At 45.3% G+C, this 26,486-nt stretch overlaps 1 protein-coding gene across 1 annotated transcript in view; it reads right to left on the bottom strand.

Annotated features, from left to right (window-relative positions):
- Positions 1-19,515: 19,515 nt before the first annotated feature.
- The window catches only part of nrg2b (neuregulin 2b), a gene marked incomplete at both ends in the record, with an annotated part of 383,066 nt that continues 376,095 nt past the window's right edge, over positions 19,516-26,486 (bottom strand). Inside the window, one exon of the mRNA XM_084331870.1 lies at positions 19,516-19,986. Within this exon, the coding sequence (XP_084187996.1) occupies positions 19,516-19,986 (471 nt within the window). The remainder of the gene's footprint in view (positions 19,987-26,486) is intronic.

Below are 26,486 nucleotides of genomic sequence, written 5' to 3'. Positions count from 1 at the left end.
GGACATATGCTGACAAGATGGAGGCACAAATGGCACAGAATGACACAAGAGGCTTATGGCGGGGACTGCGGACAATAACTGACTACAAAGTCAGCGCCCCTTCAATGGGGAGCGACAACGCCTCTCTCGCGGACAAACTCAACTCCTTCTGCGCACGGTTTGGTGGAGACAGTTGGCGACACTAGCTCACCGGCTAGTGACGTCACCGACGCACCGGCTGTCGTGGAGGGGGGGCATCTGCGGGGGGGCGGGGACGCTCTCTCATTGACGGAACACAGTGTGAGAAGAACATTTATGCGGGTGAACACCAGGAAGGCTGCTGGCCCAGATGGGATAACAGGACGCATACTTAAGTCCTGTGCTAATGTTAGGGATTTCCTATCCCTCGTAAGTCCTTGAATTGATATAGTTATGGACCAGCTGACCAAAGATTCACAGAACGACAAAGTACTATTTCAAACGGAGTCTTTATTGGATCACACAGAGAAGAGAACTCTCCTGCAGCCCCCACGGGCTCATCCTCTCACACCACAAACATGAATACCCACATTACATGACATTTATACCCTCTTGCACAGAGAGAGAAGGGGAGGGGTGTGTGTGTGTATATGTATCTGTGTGTGTATGTATGTGTGTGTGTGTGTGTGGTGTGTGTGTGCTAGTCTGTGTGGTGTGTGTGTCTAAGTGCAAGAGTTAATGGATGTTTTCTAAGACGCGGTGAGGGGGCCATCTGGTTAACATCCATCTAATGGTTCGTGATATTCATGACAGTTCTCATAACAGTTGGTGTGTATCTGTGTGTATGTGTTTGTAAGTGCGCGCGAACTATGTGTGTGTACGTGAGTTTGTGTGCATGTGTGGGAGACATGTGTGTGTGTGTGAGGCGCGTGTGTGTGTGTGTGAGAGGGGTTTGTGTGTGTGTATGTGTGTCCATCTATGTGTGTTAATGGGTGTGTGTGTGTGGAAGGAGCCTACAGCCACGAGGTCAGCAGGTCACTCAAGCTAGAGAGAGACACAGACTGAGAGACGCCCAGGCCCTAAAGCTTGCATCATGGGGAGACAATAGGTGCACAGATACATAAGATATTGACAACAAATATTACTAAATCAATGAACTAAAAAACTATCACTAACCAGCTAGCCCCTGTGTTCACCACCATATTTAATCTATCCCTGGCGGAATCCGTGGTACCTGCCTGCTTCAAGGTGTCTACTATTATCCCGGTACCAAAGAAATCCTCCCCAACAGGTCTCAATGACTACAGACCGGTGGCACTCACCTCTGTGGCCATGAAATGCTTTGAGAGGCTGGTTAAGGATCACATTTGTGCCTCCCTCCCCAGTGATATGGACCCTATGCAATTTGCATACAGGCCAAACAGGTCCACTGATGATGCGGTCTCCCAAGTACTGCACAGCACCCTCTCTCACCTAGACCGCCAGAAGGGGGGCTATGTGAGATTAAGCTTCTCAAACTAACGTTATTTATTTAAATTGTTCCTGTTAATAATAATGAACATAATAATAATACGTAGGTTATTGATCAATGAATGTATTGATACATTAATGGTGTACAAATGATACACTAGTAGAAGTCATGTTATTTCCTCATTGTCCTGCTGTGTCGCCTCAAAAAATAGGATCGAAGCGATATTTAGCCAGACGACAGAAATAGCTGCGCGACCGTCGCTTCAAAATCTCCTGCCGTGTGGGTTCTCTCATTCATAACAAAGGAGGCGATACAATTCTGTCGGTCGGCTCGCAAAAAAAGTCGGTCGCTTGGCTAAAATCGCCCGCCGTGTGCGGAGCCCTTAACATTAAACATCCGGTGTGTATAAACATAGCATATGATCAATTGACTGAAGTTTAATCAGACCTTAATAAAACTTTAAAAAATCAACCACACCTAAACGTATGAAACAACAAGGTTATTCTAACAATTTAAGTAATCACTCCACTGATGAAGAGATTGGCACATTGTAGCTCTAAAAGGCTCTGTTTTTCTATTTTATCTAATCACTCAATTCGGTTCTAGTGGCTTCTCCACGTTGAGTATTATTCTATCTCTCACTCCTTATCTTTATCTTTTTTTTTATTATTTCTATTTTTTCTCTCTTTCTTTTATCTTACATTGTTCTTTTCCATTGTTCTTCACATTAAGGTGTTAATATTTCTCTACAATCTTTTCTTTTTTCCTGATGTTTCCTACATATGTTAGTAGAGGGTTCAAATGAATATGTCGATGAAAGTTTATTCTCTTTTTTTTCATTTTTCACAATATTTCATTACAGTAAGGGAAGGTGCAAGACCAAAAGCGACATTCTATTGTATTAGAATGAAAATGTTAGATCCTATGGCAATTAGCATAGGAAGATTAGGATTACAATGCTCAGTTTGGGCAATCCGGTGGCCTAAGGGAGAAAGTCATACGCGGAGGATGTGTTTTTGGAACACAGGCCTGTACGACTCTCTGGGTGAGGGGAAAATAGGGGATTTTTATTTGTATATATATATGTTTTTAAGCTCGGCTCTCAACGGGACCTCAATAATTGGATGTACATCTATTGTAGCTTCGCACTCCAGAAGCATTACCAAAAACTACACAAAAACATGCATAGATTATGGCTAGTTTGAATATAATGATATGGAACACTGGTGGGATAAACAAACAACACAAACGCAAAAGCGTGCTCACACTGATGAAAAAAGAACATGTGGACGTGGCTCTACTAAGCGAAACGCACATTTTAGAGGAAGACATAGATACGTTAGCGGATAACACATACCATAATATTAGTCACTCTTCTTTTGGTACGAGAACTCGAGGTGTAGCCATAGTCGTCAGACGTAAATTAAATATCGAATTAAAAGGGGTATGGTCGGATGCTGAGGGGCGTATAACTATAGCTAGGATTGTACACAATAACAGGAAAATAGCGTTGGCAGCGGTATATGCCCCAAATTTGTACGAAGAGGGTTTCTTCACTTCACTAACCGATGAAATGTTAAACCATCCCGAGTACTCATTTATAATAGGTGCGGATTTTAATGCCATTTGGAATCCAAGGATGGACAAATCTTACCTCGCCTTTTCCAGCGAACAAAAAAATGTATCTAAAGCATTAAAAGATTGGTCAAAGACTACAGGGGTAAATGATTTATGGCGTTCACTTAATCCCACGACCCGAAAGTACTCCTGTCGATCGGCGAGACATAACACATTATCCAGAATTGATTATGTCTTTGCATCCCTGAGACTATTTGATAAATATGAAGTGGAAATGATACCCAATGCGCTTTCAGATCACTGTTATTTACTCCTAAAAGCAACATTTGGTATACTATCTTCCCGGGCCCCAAGATGGCGTTTTAATACTATGCTGCTTAACAACAAGGAATTAATTACACAACTCAAAGAAGCTCTCACAGTATTCCTACGGGAGAATGCAAACGCGGTGCAAGACCCCAGAATAATATGGATGTCGGTAAAGGGTATGATCAAGGATTTCACGGATAGATTTTCCTCCATATTGCGCAAAAATCAATGCACAAAACTGTCTGAACTGGAAACGCTTTACTCAACGTTATTTAATTCTTTAAAATACAACAACTCAACTAGACTAGAAAATCAAGTTAACGTACTAAAAACAGAGATCAATGCAATATACAGACAAAAATCGGAAATGCAAATACGCAGCACAAGACAACAGCAGTACTTCCAAGGTTCTAAACCTAGTCACCTATTAGCCATGCGATTAAGAATTAATGCAAAATTTGCAGATATAACTGCCATTAGAAAACAACAAGTACTTGTAACAGACCCCAAAATAATAAACGATACATTCAAAGAATTCTACTCCGACTTATATAATTCAGAAACGACCTTTGATCAAAACAAATTGGACACATATCTTAATCAAATTATTCTCCCTAAACTTTCGGAGAACGACGCTAAACAGTTAGAAGCACCGATCACATTAGAGGAACTTAAGAAGGCCATATCCGAAATGAAAAATGGTAAGGCTCCTGGAAGAGACGGTATCCCATCAGAAATGTACCTTTCTTGTTGGGACATATTTGGACCCTTATTACTAAATATGATCTTATACTCAGTCAAGGAGGGGAGCTTCCATAAACACGACAATATTGCACTCATTTCAGTCCTTCTCAAAAAAGACAAAGACCCCACCGAGTGCGGTAGTTACAGACCTTTAAGCCTCCTCGGAACCGATGTCAAACTGTACTCTAAGGTATTAGCCATCAGATTGCAAAAGCATATGACGTCTTTAGTTCATCCTGACCAAACTGGCTTCATAAGAGGTCGCCTGATCAATGATAACATAAGACGAATACTGCACGTACTAGATGCAGACAAAGAGGACACCACACCTAAGGCGATGCTGTCCCTGGATGCTATGAAAGCATTTGACAGGCTGGAATGGTCGTTTCTATGGGCAGTATTAGAAAGGATGGGGTTAGGAAAAGGATTCATTGATATGATTAAAGTATTATACAAGGACCCATCGGCCATGATTACAACAGGCACATTCATCTCCGAAATCTTTCCGGTATCACGCTCAGCCAGACAGGGTTGCCCTCTTAGTCCCGGACTATTCGATCTATCATTAGAGCCTTTAGCACAATATATAAGACAATCCCAATACATAGAACCAATCGTAATCAAGGGCACACAACATAAAATGTGTTTATATGCGGACGACGTAATATTGTTCATGCAAAGCCCCAACACCACATTGCCTCATCTACTCAAGTTGATAGAGAACTTTGGTGATTTATCGGGATTTAAAATAAATTGGCCGAAGTCGGCTTTCCTTCCACTTAACATCCATGCAAAAAAAGACACAACCCTCCCAGGTGCGATACCCATGGTAAAACATTTTAGATGCTTGGGTGTGGAAATATTTCCCACCATAAGACAAACGGTGAAGCACAATTACACAAAAATACAGAACAAAATCAAAGACGACCTGGACAGGTGGGCAAAACTTAAAAACTCAGTACAGGCAAGGGTATCAATAGTTAAGATGGATGTATTACCAAGAATCAACTTCATCAGCTCAATGCTACCGTTACCACTGGAAAAGATTACACTCCTCCACATACAAATTTATTTGGAATAACAAACCACCTCGCATAAAAAGATCCACCGCACAGAGAAATAAAGCAGACGGTGGCATGGCAGTTCCAGATTTTTTCCAATATTTTAAGGCTTACACATTAAGACCATTGACAATATGGTTTGATCCCCAGGCTTTGGTATCTTGGAGAGAATTGGAAGAAAACATAGTAGCCCCACAGAGACTGAAGGACATAGCACACACTAAACTTCCAATCAAGCACTGTGAGCGGAAATTTGGCCCCATAATTACCCATGCAATCCGAACATGGCGGGAAACACAAAAAAAATATCCTAACCCTCAAAAATGGCATAATCACACTCCCATATTCAATAACAATGCACTCTTAATGGAAAAACGTCCTATAAGATTCCCTATATGGGAAGAGCAAGGCATACACTCATTAGGGGATATTTTTAATAACCAGGGCTTCTGTAGTTATGGAGAAATATGCACAAAGTTTAACCTCACCGAGTCCACATGGCTTTTTTACATACAGTTACGCCTATGTTTGAGGTCTCACGGTGTTCCATTAGACCAGTTGAACACCACAGATACCACAAATTCTTCTATGAAAGAGAAACATTGGGAGGTTTTGTATCAGGTTTTTATTATCAATTACTAACGTCCTCGTATGAAACCCTTCAACTAGACACTGTCTGGAGGAGGGATATTCCAGACCTGGAAAGTGACTTTGATTGGCAAGAAGCATGGGCAAATGTCCGTCTTACATCAAGGAACCCGGACCATCAACAAATCAATCTTAACTATATTCACAGGACATACTTGACTCCTATAAGACTGAACAGAATGGGCCTGAAACAAGACTCAAAATGCTCCCAATGTACAAATGGAGACGAAGGGACATTTATGCACATGTATTGGGACTGCCCACCAGTTAAGGCATTCTGGAAAGATGTGACCCATCAATTATCAAAACTCGTATCTTGGAATATACCAGTACACCCCTCTGTATTGCTTTTGAATGATGTTTTTGAGTTTGCAGTAAATCCACAGCTAAAGAGATTGGTTTTATCGGGTATCACAGTAGCTAAAAAAACTGATCGCATCACGCTGGTTTCAACCGGAAAAAATGTGCCGGAAAGTTTGGTCTCTTACATATCTCGATGTGATATATCAAGAAATATCTACAGCAAGAATTCTGGGTCTCAACGAATCCAAAATGTCAATGTGGGTAGAAGTGGTGGAGAGAATAAAAGCTAGCTTATAAGGGTAGTGTCTGGTTAGGAGTGAGGGATAATGGAGGTACTATCCAAGGAGGGGTCCGGGAGGGGGGGGTTCGAGCTGGAGCATTTTAGAAGGTTGGAGGGTTTTAGAAAATAGGTATTAGGGGTATGTCCTATATAAGCATTTGTATAATTGTTAATTTCGCTGGATATACACTGTATACGGTAAAATATTATTATAGACTTTTTTTTTTGTCTTGTTTCTGTACTTGCATGTAATTTTAACCACCTTGACTGTTAGTTTCATTATGCATTATGTGTTGAGTACTGACTTTTAATAATTTCTGTTTTGCAATAATAAAAAAAAAAAAAAAAAAAAAAAAAGTATAGTATAACTTGAGATTGTATAATAGCATTGTATAGCAGTGTACATAAAGACCCAGTGCCTCATCCGTAGCTAACAGTGTATTGCACTATCACAGGACCTAGCATGTCTTACCATGCTCTGTAAAAACTCGTGTACATATACCGATATGCCCTACTTTGATTACTTGTATTATTGCACAATGTCGTTCTATTGGATTCTATTATATTATTATTATTGTATTATGCACAATCGTTGCGGGCAAGACCCCCCGCATTTCACTGTATACTTGTATGCCTGACAAATAAAACTCTTGACTTGACTGTTCAGTACGGTTTCAAGATGCACAATGAGCTCTTCTTCTTCTTCTTCTTCTTCTTCTTCTTCTTCTTCTTCTTCTTCTTCTTCTTCTTCTTCTTCTTCTTCTTCTTCTTCTTCTTCTTCTTCTTCTTCTTCTTCTTCTTCTTCTTCTTCTTCTTCTTCTTCTTCTTTAGAATTTCCGGCAGTGTAGACGCATCGTGGCGTATTACTGCCCTCTGCAGTTCTTTTGATGAGCTCTTCTTCTTCTTCTTCTTACTTCTTTTGAATTTCCCGCAGGCGTATTACTGCCCTCCTCAGTTCTTATACTACGCTAGTGGTGTGCCATAGTTAGGCCTCTGATTGTTTACCCTCTTCTTCTTCTCATCTTCAAAACACATTACTATCGACTCTATCTCCTTCTTCTCTGCTCCTCTTGCCTGTCCAATACTAATAAATACAATAACGCTATATCCTCTGGTACAACTCTGACGCGTGCAGAAATGTCAGCACTGCCTCTGTGATCAGCTGGTGGTTCTCATTATCCATGCCAAAGAAAGATTTAAGAGAGACGGAAGAGACTCCCAACTCTACCAGACTTTTATAAAAGATTTCCCTCTCTTTCCTATACCTTTCACATTCTAGGAAAACATGCCCGACAGTTTCAGTCTCTCTTCTTCTGATTTTCCGGCACTGTAGACGCATCGTGGCGTATTACTGCCCTCTGCAATTCTTTTGATGGGCTCATCCCCTACATTGTCCATTGGAGTGCAGCTAATGCTGCTACTTCCTGTCTGAGCTCCCCTCCGCGGGACCCTCCTTGCCCCCTGCGATCTTATTCTGGGCTGCTTGGTCCCTCTCAGCCCCCACACCCAATTCCCTAACCACCTCCTCCCATTTCAGACCTTCCATTCCCAAATGTTGAACCGCTATCCTAACAATCATCTTCACCCTCTCTGTTTTACCCTTAGCCTCTGCCAGACCAGTCACTACCCCTGCCACGAAGGCCACAATACCTAATTTCTCCTCCCTTACCCTCTCTCTATCCTCCTGCTCTACCCTCTCTGCCAAATGCCCTTCTCCACCCCCCTGCACCCTTTCTTGGCTTCCCTGTCCTACCCTGCTAACCGGCTCTGCATACGATAACTTACCCTCCCTTCTCACTCTCCGATCCACGACCTCCTTCTTCATCACCTCGAACTCCTTCTTCATCACCTCACACCCCCTAAACGCTACACTATGCTCCCCACCACAACTACAGCACATCGGCTTCACTCCCTCTCCACACTTCCCATAGTCATGTTCCCCGCCACACCTAGCGCACCTCTGCCCCTTCCTACACATGGTAGCTATATGGCCAAACTCCTGGCACCTATAACACCTAAGAGGATTCTGAACAAATTCCCTAACCCTATACACCATTTGCCCTGCAAACACCTCCCTAGGAACATCCCCACCCTCAAACTCAATCACTACCGTCTCCGTCTCTGTCCTATCCGCTCCCCTCTTCATCCTTTCTACTCTCTTAACTGTGCCATTTCGCCTGTCCTCCCTTAACTCGTCCACCAGCTGCCCTACGTCCATCTCGACCGGCACCCCAGCTATCACCCCCTTACATCTCCTCTTCACCCCAACTCTCACCACCTCACGTATACCCACCCCACCAATGCTCCTCAACCTCCTAGCCGTCCCCGCCTGCTCCTCACTACCACACCCTACGGCCAGGTTCCCATCCCACAAAACTCTTGCGTACTTTACCTCCCCTAATTCCTCGTCAATGAGTTTGGGCAACTCGAGCCTACCTATTCTCCACTCTCCCCTCTCCAACTCAAGCCTAATCACCATATGAATCACTTTTGCCACATCATTTACAGCACCCTCGCCTCCTGGCCCACTTGAGCTATCGTCCCTCACTTTCTTCCTCTTCCACCCTTCTCCCCCACTCTCCTCCCCCCAAAACTGTTTATATATTTTTTTCAACTGATGCTTAAAGGTGCTATAACATTCAGCCACTACATGTCACACTAGAGCACCAGCACGTCATTTATCCAATCAGGTGCATTCTACATGGGGAAATGGGAAGTATAGAATAGAAATTTGACACTGGGATGGGGAGTAGGGAGGGGATACATGCATGCAACATGTAAACAACATGTGATGGCTGCGGGTGTTTGGGTCACTAGCAAATAATAGGGACTCTAAGTTATTTGTATAAAGAATAACCACTAAACTGCTAAGCAGACATAAGGAGAAGGGGGAAATAAACAACAAACAACATTTACAGTTGCCTCAATTGAGTAGATAAGAAAGTCCAAAAACACGCAATAAAGAGGTATTATGGAAAAACTGAAATAAGCCACAAAGGCACCTCCTAATAATGGGAGTTTATACAAAGAACTTAAATAAGAATAAACCTCCCCTAAGGGAGTTTATGTGCAGTAGTCGACTAATGACAGTTCTAAAGAAACAAAAGAAAACTGTTGTGAAAAGAAACACTACAATCAAAGGCTCAGCTTCTAGAAAACAAAGTGTAAAATAAAGCCAGTAGGCAGTAGCCTAAAATAAGAATGGCTTCAAAAAAAGGTTAAATGCTTAAAAGAGCAGAGAACAGCACAACACTAATATAATAACAACGCCTGACCGGAAGGATAGCCAACATAAAAGGGAATGAGAAAGCAGATAACCCTGCAAGATTCAAACTTAAATAGGCTCAGCTACCATTAGGCACAGCTGCACTGAATCAGGTTCAATCAAGCCCACACACCTGTCCTACTAAGGGCCAATTAACCACAGAGTCCAGTGATTGACAGCTGCCCATCACAGGAATAAATCCACAGAATCCAGTGATTGACAGCTGTCTACCACAGGACCACCAAACCAAGTAAAAACCAAGACACAACAACATTCATTTTGGACCTGCCAATTTTTTTTTTTTAATTATGACCTTTTCTGTTTTTATATAACAATTGATTTGACTTTGGCCCCTCCCCATTTATTGTATATTTCTTATGACCCTTTTTTAATCTTGTATATTCAACATAGTATGTAGTATCGCAATCTCTCTGCAAAATGTGTATAAATACAACTTGATTGATTGGTTATGTTGAAGTATTTCAAGTGTTCCAGGCATTCTGACGTCAATGAGTAAATGTACAGAAAAATACCTAGTGTGAGACATCACTGTGTGTCTGTGTGTGTGTGCATGTAATCCAGCCATGTGTGTGTGTGTGTCTGTGTGTGTGTGTGTGTGTGTGTGTGTGTGGTGATTGCAACATCCACTTCAATACAACGACCGGAAACACTTGTCTGATTAGAACCGGCTCAGCCTGTCAGTGCTCAATAGTGTCTCTAAGTCACAGTCTGTGTGTGTGTGTGCTTCTGGCTTCACTGGCAAAGTCCTATTTCTGATGAATATAATTTATTCATTTATTTCTTTATATAGTGTTTTGTAACACTGTGAAATGTAATCCAGCCATCCAGGGCCGCCTGGGAGAAATGCGAGGCCCTGTGCGAGATTTAACGCGAAGTAGCATATGTTTTGCCTGGAAAAAAACATCGTTATTAACAAAACATTCGGGGGGGGAAGGAAGGAAGAGTGGGGTAATGTCATGACATTTTCATTAATCTTACCTGCACAAAAGGAACGCAGGGCGAAAGGCCGCAACACAGGTCTCCACGTTGACGAAAGGCATCTCGCTGTCGGGACAAATAAGCTATGGCCAGAGCCTTGTCATGGTGCAGGCCCGACTACATCTTCTGTCAAAGATGATGTCGTAGTCAGAGTGCCAGAACCCCCTGCTATTCTCACGGCTAATGTCAATGGTCGTAGCACAAGCTAACAGCTAACTCAAGGCTAACTGATAGCATCAAACGAACGTTCCCAGCCGAGCGCAGCCGGCAGTTAATGTCGAAGCTAAACAGCTAACTGGCTAACAGTTAGCTCAACCAGGCTATCGAACCATTAGCTAACGCAGAAGCAAGCTATGCGGCTACATACAGCCAGGTGCTGACACCAGGCACACACCGTTAGCTACTAGTAGTACTACAATAGCTAGTCGGCCAGTTTAGCTCCAGAGAGAGAGAGAGAGAGAGAGAGAGAGAGAGCGATGTCCACGGCGGGAATAGAATAGAGTTAATAGAATAGGTTAAAAACTCACCAAACGTCCAAGAGGATGGAGACAACCGCGTGGAGTTGACGAAGTTCATCTGCCAAACGACCATCCTCTTCATCTTGGCTGCATGTCTCTAGGTTAGCTAACGCTAGATAGCCTTTAGCTAAGCTAGCTACTAGCCGACATCATCATCATGGCTATATCCCGACTGCATCATGACAAGGCTCCGGCCATTTGTCCCGCCTTTCGTCAACGTTCCTTGGTGACCGACCGACTGATAATGACCGACCTCTTTCTTCGTCTTGGCTGGCATAACTAAGCATAATAGTCAAACGCAGCTGACTCACGCCGGCGTAGTGTACTACACATGATGTAAGTAAAACCACTCCCTTCGTTGAAACCAATAGTGTGTCTGCTGCAGAACCCCAGAGGCTGAGCTCCAATAGTGAGTATATCTGCAGACCCAGGAACAAGTCAAACACATTCTACAAACGTGTCTAATGTGAAATATATAAGCATATAAGCAAAACTAGATTTTAGGTCTGTGATGAAAAAGGGCCTCGCGGGAAGGGGGGCCTCGCAAAAAAAAATAAAAATAAAAAAAGAAATAAAAAAAATAATAAATAAAAAATATATATATATATTTTTTTTTTGCGAGGCCCCCCTTCCCGCGAGGCCCTGTGCGACCGCACTGCCCTGTGCGACCACACCCCCTGAGGCGGCCCTGCAGCCATCCCATAGCCATGGTTATGAGCAATCAAAAGAGCAGTGGGGGCATGGCAGGGGTATCTGAATGAAAATGGGCTCAATGGAACCACAAGAGTTTCACCTTTACAGCTATGCCCAATTTATGCTAGTCCCGTGTATTTATAGGGCAGAGCTATGTAGTCATGCAGGGGATGTTTTCTTTTTGTCTTTTTTCATATTCATATAATCCTATTCATGTGTGATGATGTGAGTCTCTGTTGTAGACCTTTAATATGGTGATAGCATTTTCTCTTTTAGCTTGACCTCATTGGATGACCTATTGTGACCTCTAGGATTATCACAGCCTCTTGAAACCAGAGACCTTCGTCCATACGGCTTGCGTTTGTACCTTGACAATAAGTGGGGGTTTAAAAGCCGTTTTCAGAAAGAAATGCTTGACATCCAATCACTGAAATAAACTTCTGGCAGAAATCTCCAGGTGTCAAAGGTTATTGATACCAAATCACAGGATGATCTTTTCTAAATCGTTCTTCAAGATCTTGAGGTCCTAATACCCTCTTTTCGAAGGGAGTTTGAACTTTAAAATGGTTTCGATATTCCACCAAAGCTGTGTAACTAATGGTATCGATCCAGAAATTGCTGGATCAATTTATTAGACACAATTGAGCATTGAAATGGTCCTTATAAGTAAATTGCATAATGTTCCAAGCCCCTCTGCACTCACAATTTCCATAATTTGAATAGGCGAGATTCAATTATGTTTATCACATTTTAATAGACAGAAAAGATTGGCATACAGCGCTGAGCCTTCAGCACATTTCTTAAAAACAATGCTGGAAAATTACAGCTCCATGAAATGATCTAGATGAAACAATAGCAATACCATGTCTTATAGGAACTGCTACCTTATAATTGCATTGAGCTGTAATTAACACATACGGATTCATAAGATTCATTGTGATTCTTAATGCAACATAAGGATTTAATGTCCCTGATGACATCACTAGTGGCCATATTCAAAGTAATTTACTCTCAATAACTGTCAAACTAAATTAATTTGTGGAAAACTGTTTAGAGTGTTTTCGGATGTATGTGAGATTATGTGCAAAATGAATCAGCATTATTTTAGGTGAAGTGCCCTCTGTCAGATCAGTCTGAATTCCATAGTATGCAGAATGTCACATGCATGTCTGCACAGTGTTATACACATAATTTCATAGCTCACTGTCAGTAAATACTTTAACTTTTAAAATACGTTGACGTATAGATGGAAGCGGACATGGCCTAGGGCAGGCATTGTCCAACTAACACCTCTCCCAAAGGCTAACCTGCCATGTCCGCTTCCATTCATTGTGCTAAGCTAGGCTAACATGGAGCCAGATAGCTTTCTACTGAATGCACAGAGAGGAAACTGGTATCTATCTTCTTGTCTCTCTCTGGAGAATTTCCAAAAATGTTGGCGTGTTGGTGCTTCCATCTATACGTCAACGTATTTTAAAAGTTAAAGTATTTACTGTACAGATACCGAGATGGCACACCATGTTACCTGTTTATTGCACTGTTGTTTTTATTGGATTCTATTATATGTTGTACCACTGTATTTTTATTGGATTATATTATATGTTGTACCACTGTATTGCACATCGTCACGGGCAAGACCAGCCGCATTTCATTGTATACCTGTATGCCGTGACAATTAAAACTCTTGACTTGACTTAAGTATTGAACTACAAGAGAGTGGGTTCTGGAGGTGTGGTTACAGCAATTGTGCAGGGTTGGGGTGGCCTGTGGTGGTGGGGCCTAATGTGATATATTTTCACAGGGCCCAAGATCCCTGGTGGCGCCCCTGCAAACGAGACACACACAAAGTATGAAGTACATTTTCTGTTTTATTTTTATGCAGTTGACAATTCACTGATTTCTTTGTTTCCCACCCCACAGGTTCTGATTCCCCCCTCCCCCAGAAGTGTTAATTGTTCACTCAAAAGTGACATCTTCTGGATGAAACTCAGTGGAGTCCTTAGAGTTAAATGACAATGACCTCTTCAGGCTCTTCAGCTGTCTTTACGCAGCCTTAGGGCCCGGGTCCACCTGCCTCGTATGTAACTCCATTGTTTATGTGGGTTCAGTGTGTTTTTAACAAGCCACTGATCTGTGTTTATTAATGTGGTAAAGGGCATTGCTGCTGATCCAGGTTATATAGGTTATAAACAACAGGCTTCCAATTGTGGGAAGGGTTCAAATAGTCTGTGTTTCCAATGCTATCTTTTATTTTTTAATGGTTAGTGATTTTTGCACCCTATTCAAGATGATCTGAACAGGTTTAGTGTGTGAACTCTCTCAAGTTTGAGACACACGCTAACTTTAACTAGACATCAATTATCAGAAGTTGAAAATATGTCATAACTGGGGTGGCCAACCCGCGGCTCGCGAGCCGCATCCGGCTCTTTGCCCATCAATGTGCTCCATCCATTGATAAAAAAAAATGTATGTCATTCATTCCATAAGAACGTAGAATAAACATTTACAGACTTTTTCTTTTTAAATGGTCCCATTTGCATGTTCTTGGTATCTGATTCTATGGACATCTATGGATCTCAGGGAATGTATTCCCAGTGTCAGAAATATTGTGTGTGTGTTACTAGGCTTGAGTAAATTTTAATGAACCAAAGGAGAATATCAATTATATATATATATATTATTTTTAATCTTTGACTGTGAATAACACCATGCTAAATTTTTTTATAAACATTTATAGACTTATTTTTTTAAATGGCTAAAAGTGATTTTGTAATTTTGCAACCGTGGGTCTCACAGGGTACTTTTAACCCTGTGAGGCCCAAATAAAAAAAAACATTAGCAACTTCAGAGGCCAGAGGATGGGACCTATAAACACATGAAGGGTGCCGTGACTGAAAAAAAGTTGAGAAACGCTGGTATATGGTTTGGCTCTTTGTGGTACCACAGTAATTTGTATGGCTCCTAGTCTCTGACTAGTTGGCCACCCCTGTCATAGAGCCTGGTACATCAGAGAGTAAACAAGACAAACACTGCCATCTAGTGTCTGCTTCCTCTTTATGTTTTACACCTGGTCACGTCTCCATGTATTATTGCTAATCATGAGTCGACCACCTCAGCACCTATCACAGCTTCCTGGGGGAAGGGTCCTGCTTTGAATTGCATTGTGACTTCTCCCATTTCCCCCTCCCTAATAAGGCTTTGTAGGTGTTTTTCCCTCAACATCATGAGGCATCGGAGGTGTTGTTCCATCATAATGTAGGCCTGTGAAGCAGACTGTAACTGTGATAATGGGCTACAGAATAAACGTGACTTCTCTTCTCTCAAAACGGACTCACTAAACTGTTCCACTCCACTAATCACACTGTGTCACCCAGGATTCTACCATGTACACTGTCACACACGTTTTTAAACTAGGTATGAATAAGAACCGTTTATATACAGGAGGTGCGTCAACACCGGGAACGCCATAGATCTTCATTTATAGAGATGACAAGATTGTTTCAAAATGGTAGGAATAAAGATTTATTTTCATATGAAGAGGTGGTTTTGGATTTTTCTTCTTCTTTTACAAGTAGTATGTTTTTGATAAAACTTGCAAAAAATCTCTAGCATATTCCAAGAATAATGGTCATGAGATGAGGGGATTTTATTGCTGAATGTTAAAATGAAGACACTTTTTTTTTCACCGAGTGGAAAAACGATTTGCTTGCTGCTTTTTCCATGCACCCAACTACCAGTACCACTAGGGCATGCAGGGATGAGGGCTGAGAGAGGATAGAGGGGGGTGGGGGTGGGTGGTGGGGGTGGGGGAAGACAGGAGAGAGGGAGTTAGGTAGGTAGAAAAGACATAGGCAAACTGCTGGACAAAACACAAACATGGAAGGAGCTAATGTTTCGCATATGTGTGTACGAGGGAGAGATGCGGCTGTGTGTGTTTGTGCATGTGTGTATGTATGGAGCTGTTATGTCTGTGTATGTGCCAGAGGGGTGTAGGAATGTACTCTTTGAACCTGGTCCAGAAGTGGGGACGTGTCCGGGAACCCGCTGCCCGTACGCTTTGAATAAATTGAAACCAGCTTCCGGGTTCCGGAAATGGGTTCAGGCCATCTTTAAAACCATCGTCAAACCTAGAACGTCCTGTTCTCTAGTCTTCCTATGTGTTTGTGTGTATCTATGTATGTGCTTTACTGTCTGTGAGCGGGGGCCTATGGGTGTGATTGTGTGTATGCCAGTATGTACTGTATGTCGGTAAGTGTGAAGTGTACATGAGTGCACGTGTAAGGGAAGGAGGGGGAAGTGCAGGGGGAGAGAGAGAAAGAGAAAGAGAGAGACAGAGAGAGGAGGGGGGGATTACAATTCATCTACCTCTAGAAGCACACTACCCTCACTTGCAATAATTCCACATTGCAAATCCCAGATTGTATACAATGATTAAGACAAAAATAATTAGCCAGACCTTTTGGGCCATAAAAAAGAAAAGAAAAAGGAGAACAATTTTTTAAAATGTTTTTCTAATGTGAGCCTGAACCAAAGGTTTCATTGTCTTCTTTAAAGTACTTTCTAAGATATCGGTGTGATCCATGCATCTCCTGTGTGAATAAAAATATAATAAAATAAACAATACTCACTGACAGTTTCATATGGACATGTATTGTAACTGACACAATATATTTTTTTCTCCCTAAAGGAGTGTTGAAAGCTTTTTTCCCCCCAGCTGAAACCAAAATGTACCATCTCTGATGCGAAAGGGGAGTTTCTCTTGTTATCCGAATTGCAGGTTTTGATTGGTTTTGTTAACGTCACCGTTCTCAGCTGCGATTGGTCGACTAACTCTGTTAGCGGAACACTAGTTCGACGGGATGCCATATCATCCCGCACTATGTTGTTTTAGGAGGGTCGGCTATGGGGGGTGAGAAAGACTGGGAGGAGAGTGGTGGTAGTGGGGTGGGGCAGGGCGTGGTGGGGCAGGGTGGGCGGGGAGGATGGGGTTTTAGACAGAGACAGACAGACAGACAGACAGACAGACAGACAGACAGACAGACAGACAGACAGACAGACACAGAACAGATCATTCAGTCAATATGACCAAGCAGGTTATGTTTCAATCAATAAAAGGTCTAGGAATGCAAAAAAGGATGCAGTAATCAGTATTGTCATACACCATCATTTTGGCTGAGTAAAAAAAAAAAAATAGAAAAAGGAAAAAATAGAACTAACATTAGACTCAAACTGGCTTCCTTGTTGCATGGTGAACCCGGCGGGGCTCCACAGCGCGGGAGCGATCCCTCCCACTAGCGTCTGTCCACCGGTGGAAACCGAAGGAGACGGACGTGGTCTCCGTGCGACAGGATGCCCACGATCACTCAGATACATAACCTTTTTTTTCTTTTTCTTTCTTTTTAAAATCATCATTGTCATCATTCTCATCATCATAATCATCATCATTATCATCATCATCATCATCATCTTTATCATTCGTAAAGATCCACACAACCACACACACACACACACACACACACACACACACACACACACACACACACACACACACACACACACACACACCACACACCCTTTCTGGAGCAAAAAAATTTAAGATAAAAGAAAAATAAAGAACATCTCTCTTCAAGTTTTACCCCATGCCCTTCATCATCATCATCAATCATCATCATCATCATCATCATCATCATCATCATAATCATCGTCATCATCGTCATCATGGTTACACACAGGTGAATGGACAAAACAGATGATAGACATAGGAGGAGGGGGAGAGAGAGATCAAGAGAGAGATGATGCAGATCTGGCCCGGTGGACTGAACTGTGGGATGGAAGTGCTCTCTGTGTGTTAAAGCGGCTTGAGTCTTTTGGCTTGGATGGGATGAGGGCTTAAGTCCTGAGACACAGTGCGGCTCTAAGCTGCTGGCATAGGAAAGGGAGGGTCAGTCCACGGGTGGCCAGAGACAGGCTGGATTTAAACGGGATCGGTTGGGTCGGTATTTCGGAATCGGCAGCTCCCTGGCCAGTGACTGTGTGGAGGGAGAGGGCGGTTCGTATACAGTGCAATGGAGCTTCTGGCAGCGTGAGGTTTGATTGGTGGGTTGGAGCGTGTCAGTCAGAGAAAGAGTGTGTGAGAGAGAGAGAGAGAGAGAGAGAGAGAGAGAGAGAGAGAGAGAGAGAGAAAGACCACACCCCCTCGAAAAAGCTAGAGTGGAGATACCTAGCGAGACGACCGAAGAGATGCACAGGCTGCACACATGCACACACCTGCTCACACGTGCACCCCCCCCCCCCCCCACCTACACACACACACACACACACACACACACACACACACACACACACACACACACACACACACACATGTACATTATACTCACACCACAACCTTCACCAACGCCTTGGTAGGAAAACCCTTAACACCATACGCAGGAACCATGAATCCCTTCCCTTAACACCTTACAGGATCCAAGAATCTCTTCCCTTAATGCCTGACAGGAACCAAGGATCTCTTCCCTTAACGCCTGACAGGAACCAAGAATCTCTTCCCTTAATGCCTTACAGGAACCAAGAATCTCTTCCCTTAATGCCTTACAGGAACCAAGAATCTCTTCCCTTAACGCCTTACAGGAACCAATAATCTCTTCCCTTAATGCCTGACAGGAACCAAGAATCTCTTCCCTTAATGCCTGACAGGAACCAAGAATCTCTTCCCTTAATGCCTTACAGGAACCAAGAATCTCTTCCCTTAATGCCTGACAGGAACCAAGAATCTCTTCCCTTAATGCCTGACAGGAACCAAGAATGACTTATTTTAAACACCTTGCAGGACCCAAGAATCTCTTGCCTTAAGCAACATTCTTACTTCTTTTCCCACCCCCAGAAATAACAAATGACTGCCAAAGGACTTGATGAGGACAGAAATTAATGCATGTTCAAACTGGAGCGATTCATCCCAAAAAGGTTCAACCCAGCACTTGGTGCGTGTGTGTGTGTGTGTGCGAGCATGGCACGGGGCCAGGAAAACGACCACACATATGGTAGTTGTGGTTTGCGTCAGTGTGAAAAGGGGAGATGAGGAGGGGGGCGGCGGAAAGGAGGGGGGGGTCGCGTGGATCATACTCATGTAAACATACACCTTTTACACAGGAGGAAATTCATATTGCATGATGACATAATCAGATCACAGTTCGAAAAAACAGGAAGATCCCAAAATCAGAGAGAAAAACAAAAAGGAAGGAAGGAGGTTGGTCTCTATAAAAAACGAGGAGTCTTTATAAGAAAGGCTACAAAACTCAATGGGACCTCCAACTTCAGCATACAGCAAAAGGCACCACAATATTATTCTAGTTATCTAACTCGTGAAAAAATTGGCACGTAATTCTCTTTTTTTTTTCATCTCTCATAATGCTGTAAATCAAAAAACTTTACATATAAATATTTCCCCCCTATAAAAAAAGTCTTTGCTGTTAGCTAGTAGACAATTTTTGCTGAAATGAAAATAAATATTTCATTTGTTTAGAATATCTGTCTGTTATACAAAATAAAAATATTTTTCCTAGGTGCAGGTCTCTAGTCCACTGGTTGTGTGAAGGGGTCAGGGGTCACTGGTGTGTGTGTGTGTGTGTGTGTGAGAGGGGGGCGGCGGGGGTGTGTGTGTGAGTGGGAGGGGCGGGGGGGGCTAAGTCTTAAAGGGGCATGTTGTCAGTCTTGGAGCGCTGTGATTGGCTTCCCCGGCTCTGTCCATTGCTGCGCGTCCCGGGCCGACTCAGTCCGCGGTAAGTCCGTGTATCGGCACCGGACGACGTGCGGTAACCTGATACGGTTAGTGGCGGGTCCACGTTCATGTTCTGCATACTGAGAAAGGGCGTGCTCTCCCCGTGGCCTTCCTCTTCCTCCTCATCCTCCTCATCTGACTGGCTGAAACTCTGGGAGCTGTAGTCCCTCAGGCCCATGGTGCGCTGGGAAACGTGTCCGTTGAGGCGGTTGCGTCGTGGGCGGCGCCGGCTCCGGATTGGCTCGCGCGAGGAGGCGTACTCCTGGGTGGTCTCGTAGGCCTCGTCATCAGGGAGGCGGTACGGGCTGGACGGTAGGCTGCCCGTGCTCTCCGTCAGGTACGGTCGGCGCGGGCGACGGGGCTGCCTGTATAACCGTCCGTCCTGCAGGTAGAGAGACACAGTACAGGCTGGTCTGGATAAAATGTCAGGATGCATCCCACTGGGCTACAGTATTATATCCCACTAGGCTACAGTATTATATCCCACTAGGCTACAGTATTATATCCCACTATAGGCTACAGTATTATATCCCACTATAGGCTACAGTATTATATCCCACTATAGGCTACAGTATTATATCCCACTATAATATTATATCCCACTATAGGCTACAGTATTATATCCCACTATAGTATTATATCCCACTATAGGCTACAGTATTATATCCCACTATAGTATTATATCCCACTATAGGCTACAGTATTATATCCCACTAGGCTACAGTATTATATCCCACTATAGTATTATATCCCACTATAGGCTACAGTATTATATCCCACTATAGGCTACAGTATTATATCCCACTATAGTATTATATCCCACTATAGGCTACAGTATTATATCCCACTATAGGCTACAGTATTATATCCCACTAGGCTACAGTATTATATCCCACTATAGTATTATATCCCACTATAGGCTACAGTATTATATCCCACTATAGGCTACAGTATTATATCCCACTAGGCTACAGTATTATATCCCACTGGGCTACAGTATTATATCCCACTAGACTACAGTATTATATCCCACTAGGCTACAGTATTATATCCCACTACTATAGTATTATATCCCACTAGGCTACAGTATTATATCCCACTAGGCTACAGTATTATATCCCACTGGGCTACAGTATTATATCCCACTAGACTATAGTATTATATCCCACTAGGCTACAGTATTATATCCCACTAGGCTACAGTATTATATCCCACTAGGCTACTGTTACAAAGGGCCAGATTAAACCGAATATATGTATTTATTTATGGATATATATTGTATAATGTTTGTATATCGTTTGATATCCCTTGTGTATTCTTTGTACATATACACGGAATATCCCTTTACCTGGTACAGGACAGACCATAATATTCGTTCTCCTATTGGAAGCGATCCCCTAGGCGCCAGTGACTTACCCCCTAGAGCTGACTTGAAAGCTACCGACATGACTTGTCTTAACATGCCCGCTTCTGCCCATGAATACGGCTACCGAAAGCAGAGCGGCACTATTTGTCCACCGTACGTATAAATATGGCCAGCGAATACAGAACTTCCTTTTCAGTTCGCCTTCAGTTCAGTCTGGTTCAGTTACCAAGTAAAGCCTTACCCACTACGCAACGTGCGGTACAGCAGGGCTCGTATTGCCTCAAATAGAGTCGTGTTTATCCTACTACGTTTGTTTAACGTATCGTTCGCTACTTACTAGTAAAAGCCTTCATTACGAGTCAAAGACCACGTGGAGTGAGTAATTGTGCGTCTACATAGAGCACTTATTGCCGCGTGCTAATAGGATAGTAACGTCACGTTCAACCGTGGACCACCGCGCACCACGGAGGATATCTACATCGGCGCCAGCAGAGCCACCTTCCGGCAGGATTATTGCTTTGACTGTGGCTGCTGGAGCAGAGAACCGTCTGCCCCACTGCTGTGGGATCTACACGTGCCCGTGGGGACATCACTCGAGCCCGTCTCTGTCGGAGCAGAGACCCCACGGCTTCATCTGCGCGGCGCGCACCCTAGGATTACAGCTGCTGCTTTCCCCGCTGACACAGGGGTGATATCGCCTCCGTGGACCCTTGACTTTGTATAGAGCATTGCCTCCCCCTGCTGGCTTACAACCGGTAGTACACCCCTTCCCAGAGTACAATAGAGAATTCCTAATATTCAGTATTGACTTGCCTACGCACATTCTTTGCCTTACAAGTGCATTCAAATGATAAATGTAATAATACCTTTTGATGTAATAAATATTCTAAACGAGTATTTGTGTGGAAACCGTGTTATTGTGGAGAAGTTCTAATCATATACCTGTGTACGGTATTGGCCAGTAATGTACATAAGACGGTAGTAGTTTAATGATACTAATACTTGATTAATACAGTCAGGGAATTGTACCCCTCAGTTACAATTGGTCCTTCGAGCCCCGGATAATAATTAGCGTAATATTAATATAATATTAATATTGACATGGCCGATGACGAACACTCCACAAACGGTTCTCCTAAGCTAGATCGCCCGCAGCGCAGACGGCAGCCACCTCCCTATCTAGAGGCATACGCTGTCAGTCCAATACCTAGCTTTAAAGGGAAATTAGATACGGATAAAATAACTAAAGCGGATAGTAAAATTATGTCCGACCCTACCAACCAGGCTACCCCGACCACAGAGGCCCTAGTGGGTTCTAATGTAACTGACCAAGCTCACGGTGGGGACCAGGAGGGAACTGACACGACTTTATCCCCCGACAACGCCGACGAGGTAGTCCCCGGAGCGCTCCAGGATAAAGAAAGCCCTCCCGGGATGGAACCCGACCCACCACAAGAAGAGACGCGCACCCAGGAGATGGGTCTCCTCGGTACGCAACAGGAGAACGGGTCTCCAACAAGTACTGCCGGGAGCCGATCGCCCCGAACGGCGTCTTCCCCCAGCGCGGCGGACAAGATGCTGGCGCAAGCACTCATCGCCACCCTGGCAGCCTCCACCGAACGCGATCGACTTCAAGCGCAACAGACGCGCGAGCGCGAACATTTTGCAGTCGAGCGAGAGCGCTTCCAGGTGCAACAAAGGAGTGAAGACGACCGCATAAGACTGGAGACCAGACGCCTCCAGACAGAAGAGAACATTGAGAGAAGCCGCGCCGATGCACAGCATGCCGCCGCCAATGCACAGCACGCCGCCGCCAATGCACAGCGCGACGTCGCAAATGCCCAGCGCGACGCCGCCAACGCACAGCGCGACGCTGCCCAGGCCAGCGCCAATGCGCAGCGCGACGTCGCCAATGCCCAGCGCGAAGCAGCGCGCGACGCAGCCCATGCCCAGCGCGAGGCAGAGCGTGACCGGCTGCAGGCGGAGCTGATGGACAAACTGGTTGCCATGGCGACACCCCCTCACTCCACACGGAGCTCTCAGAGATCGTCAAGACATGGGTCTAGGACACATTCCCCTACCCGACGAAGCGACCCGGGACCCCGCCAACAGGAGGATCCTGTCCACGTCTCCGAACCCCCTCCCCAGCCGGTCCATACGAGACCCAGCAACCGGGAAGAACCGGACCACGCCGAGAGACTGAACAGAAGACTCCAGGTCCTAGCAGAGGAAGAGGAGGAGGAAGAGGAGGAATGTCAAGCCGACCAGCAGCAACGTACTCTGGCCCAGGAGGCCCAGTACAGCCCCGACCAGCAGCAACGTACTCTGGACCGGGAGGTCCAGTACAGCCCAGAAGTCAGCCCCGAGGCCCTGCGCTACAAACCCCCGACTCAACTCACGGGTGAGTTTGACGCACCGCCAGCCCCGAGGGACAGCACCTGGGTACCCGATCTTCGGTACCCACCAAGTACCAGCCCAAGACGACACGCACGGGGAGACTCGCCTAGGAGGCCTCTTCCCCAACGCTCACCGATGTGCCAGTCATCCATGACATCGTACCTTGGCGCACCGACGTTTCCAGACTTCACCCATGAGAACCGAGCACAGTACACGGAACTACGGATGTGCTTAGAGACCATGATGGTTGATGTAGCTGATGAACGCCACAAGTATGCTACCCTATTGAAGCACCTCAAGGTGCCCCGAGCGCACAATATAGCGCTGGCCTATGCCAACTCTACTACCCCATACACAGCGGCTCTAGCAGCACTCGACCAACGGTATGGACGCGTATGGGACTACGTGATACAGGAGATAAGAGACATTGACCGTCTCCCCCCAGCCAGAGACAACAGAGCGCTAGATGACCTGTCTATCAAGGTACAGTCCCTGGTAGGGATGCTGGGGTCCCAAAAGGAAAAGGGTATCTACGAACTGTACGCTAACTCCAACGTAGAGAGGATATTAGAGAAGCTCCCTCCCGCCCGACAAGAGCGCTTCAGGCGGCAGAGAGACTACCGCGACCGCAACGGTCCAGAGGCATCCCTCCTAGACCTATCTGAGTTCCTCGCCAGGGAGGTCAGTAGCCTACGACTCGACACGTTCGTATGGAGTGGACCAAGCCCAAGACTCGGACCTCGGGGACAAACGGATAACCGCCGGTTGGTGACCGTTATGCACCAAGCCGAATCAGTACCACACAAGAACCACAACACCCCCTCGACGAAAGAGGACCAGTGGAAGATTGAGTGCCAGTACTGTGAGGGAGAACATCGGCTGTATCAGTGCGAAGATTTCAAGAAGCTGACCACGGATGATGTGAGTCAGTGGGTCAAGGACCACCGCCGCTGCTTCCGCTGCGCGCGCAGCCACCTAGCAGCTGAGTGCCGCTTGAAGAAGAAGTGCAGCAGGTGCGGTGGCACCCACCTGGAGGTCCTGCATGACATCAACAGGCGTCAGCCAGGACAACAGAGTGGGCCCGTCGCGGTGATGTACCATGCCGAGGCGGTGGCACCAGCACCAAAGTTCCACCAGACCGCTCCCTGGTGTCCCGACTGCTACGTCAGACACTGGGAGTCACGGTGCGACTCGCACCATATAGATTCTACGTCACCACCCACAGGAGTGCTCCACATTGACCAGCATAGCGGGACCCCCCGTGTGCTCCTCAAAGTGGTCAGAGTGCTCCTGAGCTACGAGGACAAGGTCCTGGACACTTACGCCGTCCTGGACGATGGGTCTGAAAAGACTCTCCTCCTCGCTTCCGCAGCAGCCCAGTTGGGCCTGCGAGGTGTCAAAGATACAATGACCATACGCACCATCAGAAGGGACCAGAAGACCATAAAGGGTGAAAAGGTCTCCTTCGAGATAGCAGCGGTGGACCAGCCCGAGAAGCAGTATAGTATAAGCAACGTCTTCACTAGCCACGACATAGGCCTGTCTCAGTACACCTACCCCATCCCACAGCTGATGGCTAAGTATGTGCACCTACGTCAACTACCTATACCGCTTATCGACGGCGCCACACCGACCCTGCTCATCGGCTCCGACCACGCGGACCTCATTCTCCCAATTGAGGCGGCCCACGTCGGACCTAAAGGATGCCCAGTCGCGGTTCAGACCCGACTGGGATGGACGCTCCAGGGCCCCCTCTACGGACTTGACAGTCAACCCACGTCTACACGCTGCCTACACACAGAGGCGAGCGACACCGGCCTCTCCCCCGTACAGCAGAGGCTATTGACATTAAGCGAGAGGCCCGTGAGAGAACCGTGGGCACCAGAGGGAGTTCGGAACTCCACCCCCCTCAGCTGCGCTCCAGACGTGGCTGACCTCGAACCCAGCACCCCAAGCGACTCCTTGACGGGGCGGCCGGGACCGGCCCCTCCTCAGATGGGGTACAGAGCAAACAAGAGAAACAGACGGAGGAGGAGAAAGCACAGCCAAGCACAGATCAAAGCAGTCTCAGGCCCGCTTCCTCCTAAGCCCCCCTTCATCCCGTCCAGTCGTCATGACCATAGACCAGTCACTACCCCGAGCTGCGTGGCCGGCCGGCCGCGTAAGCAAAGTGACCACTGGTGCCGACGGAAAGGTCAGAGTGGCAGAAGTGCTCGGCCAAGGGCGGACCTACAACCGACCCGTGGCGAGGCTGATAGAGTCGCCAAGGCTCCCCGACTCGCTTAATGACGACCATGACCCATGACTTTGTGAACTGACCGACCCCTCACAACAGACATTGAGTAGTGGACAGTGCGGTTAATCTGTCTCTGCTTAGCTAATTAGGTGGGACTAATTAGGGGGCGGCTGTTACAAAGGGCCAGATTAAACCGAATATATGTATTTATTTATGGATATATATTGTATAATGTTTGTATATCGTTTGATATCCCTTGTGTATTCTTTGTACATATACACGGAATATCCCTTTACCTGGTACAGGACAGACCATAATATTCGTTCTCCTATTGGAAGCGATCCCCTAGGCGCCAGTGACTTACCCCCTAGAGCTGACTTGAAAGCTACCGACATGACTTGTCTTAACATGCCCGCTTCTGCCCATGAATACGGCTACCGAAAGCAGAGCGGCACTATTTGTCCACCGTACGTATAAATATGGCCAGCGAATACAGAACTTCCTTTTCAGTTCGCCTTCAGTTCAGTCTGGTTCAGTTACCAAGTAAAGCCTTACCCACTACGCAACGTGCGGTACAGCAGGGCTCGTATTGCCTCAAATAGAGTCGTGTTTATCCTACTACGTTTGTTTAACGTATCGTTCGCTACTTACTAGTAAAAGCCTTCATTACGAGTCAAAGACCACGTGGAGTGAGTAATTGTGCGTCTACATAGAACACTTATTGCCGCGTGCTAATAGGATAGTAACGTCACGTTCAACCGTGGACCACCGCGCACCACGGAGGATATCTACATCGGCGCCAGCAGAGCCACCTTCCGGCAGGATTATTGCTTTGACTGTGGCTGCTGGAGCAGAGAACCGTCTGCCCCACTGCTGTGGGATC

Source organism: Notolepis coatsorum (assembly GCF_963971535.1).
Source record: "Notolepis coatsorum genome assembly, chromosome: 16".
NCBI lineage: Eukaryota > Metazoa > Chordata > Actinopteri > Aulopiformes > Paralepididae > Notolepis > Notolepis coatsorum.
This window is presented reverse-complemented; position numbering and strand designations above follow the sequence as displayed.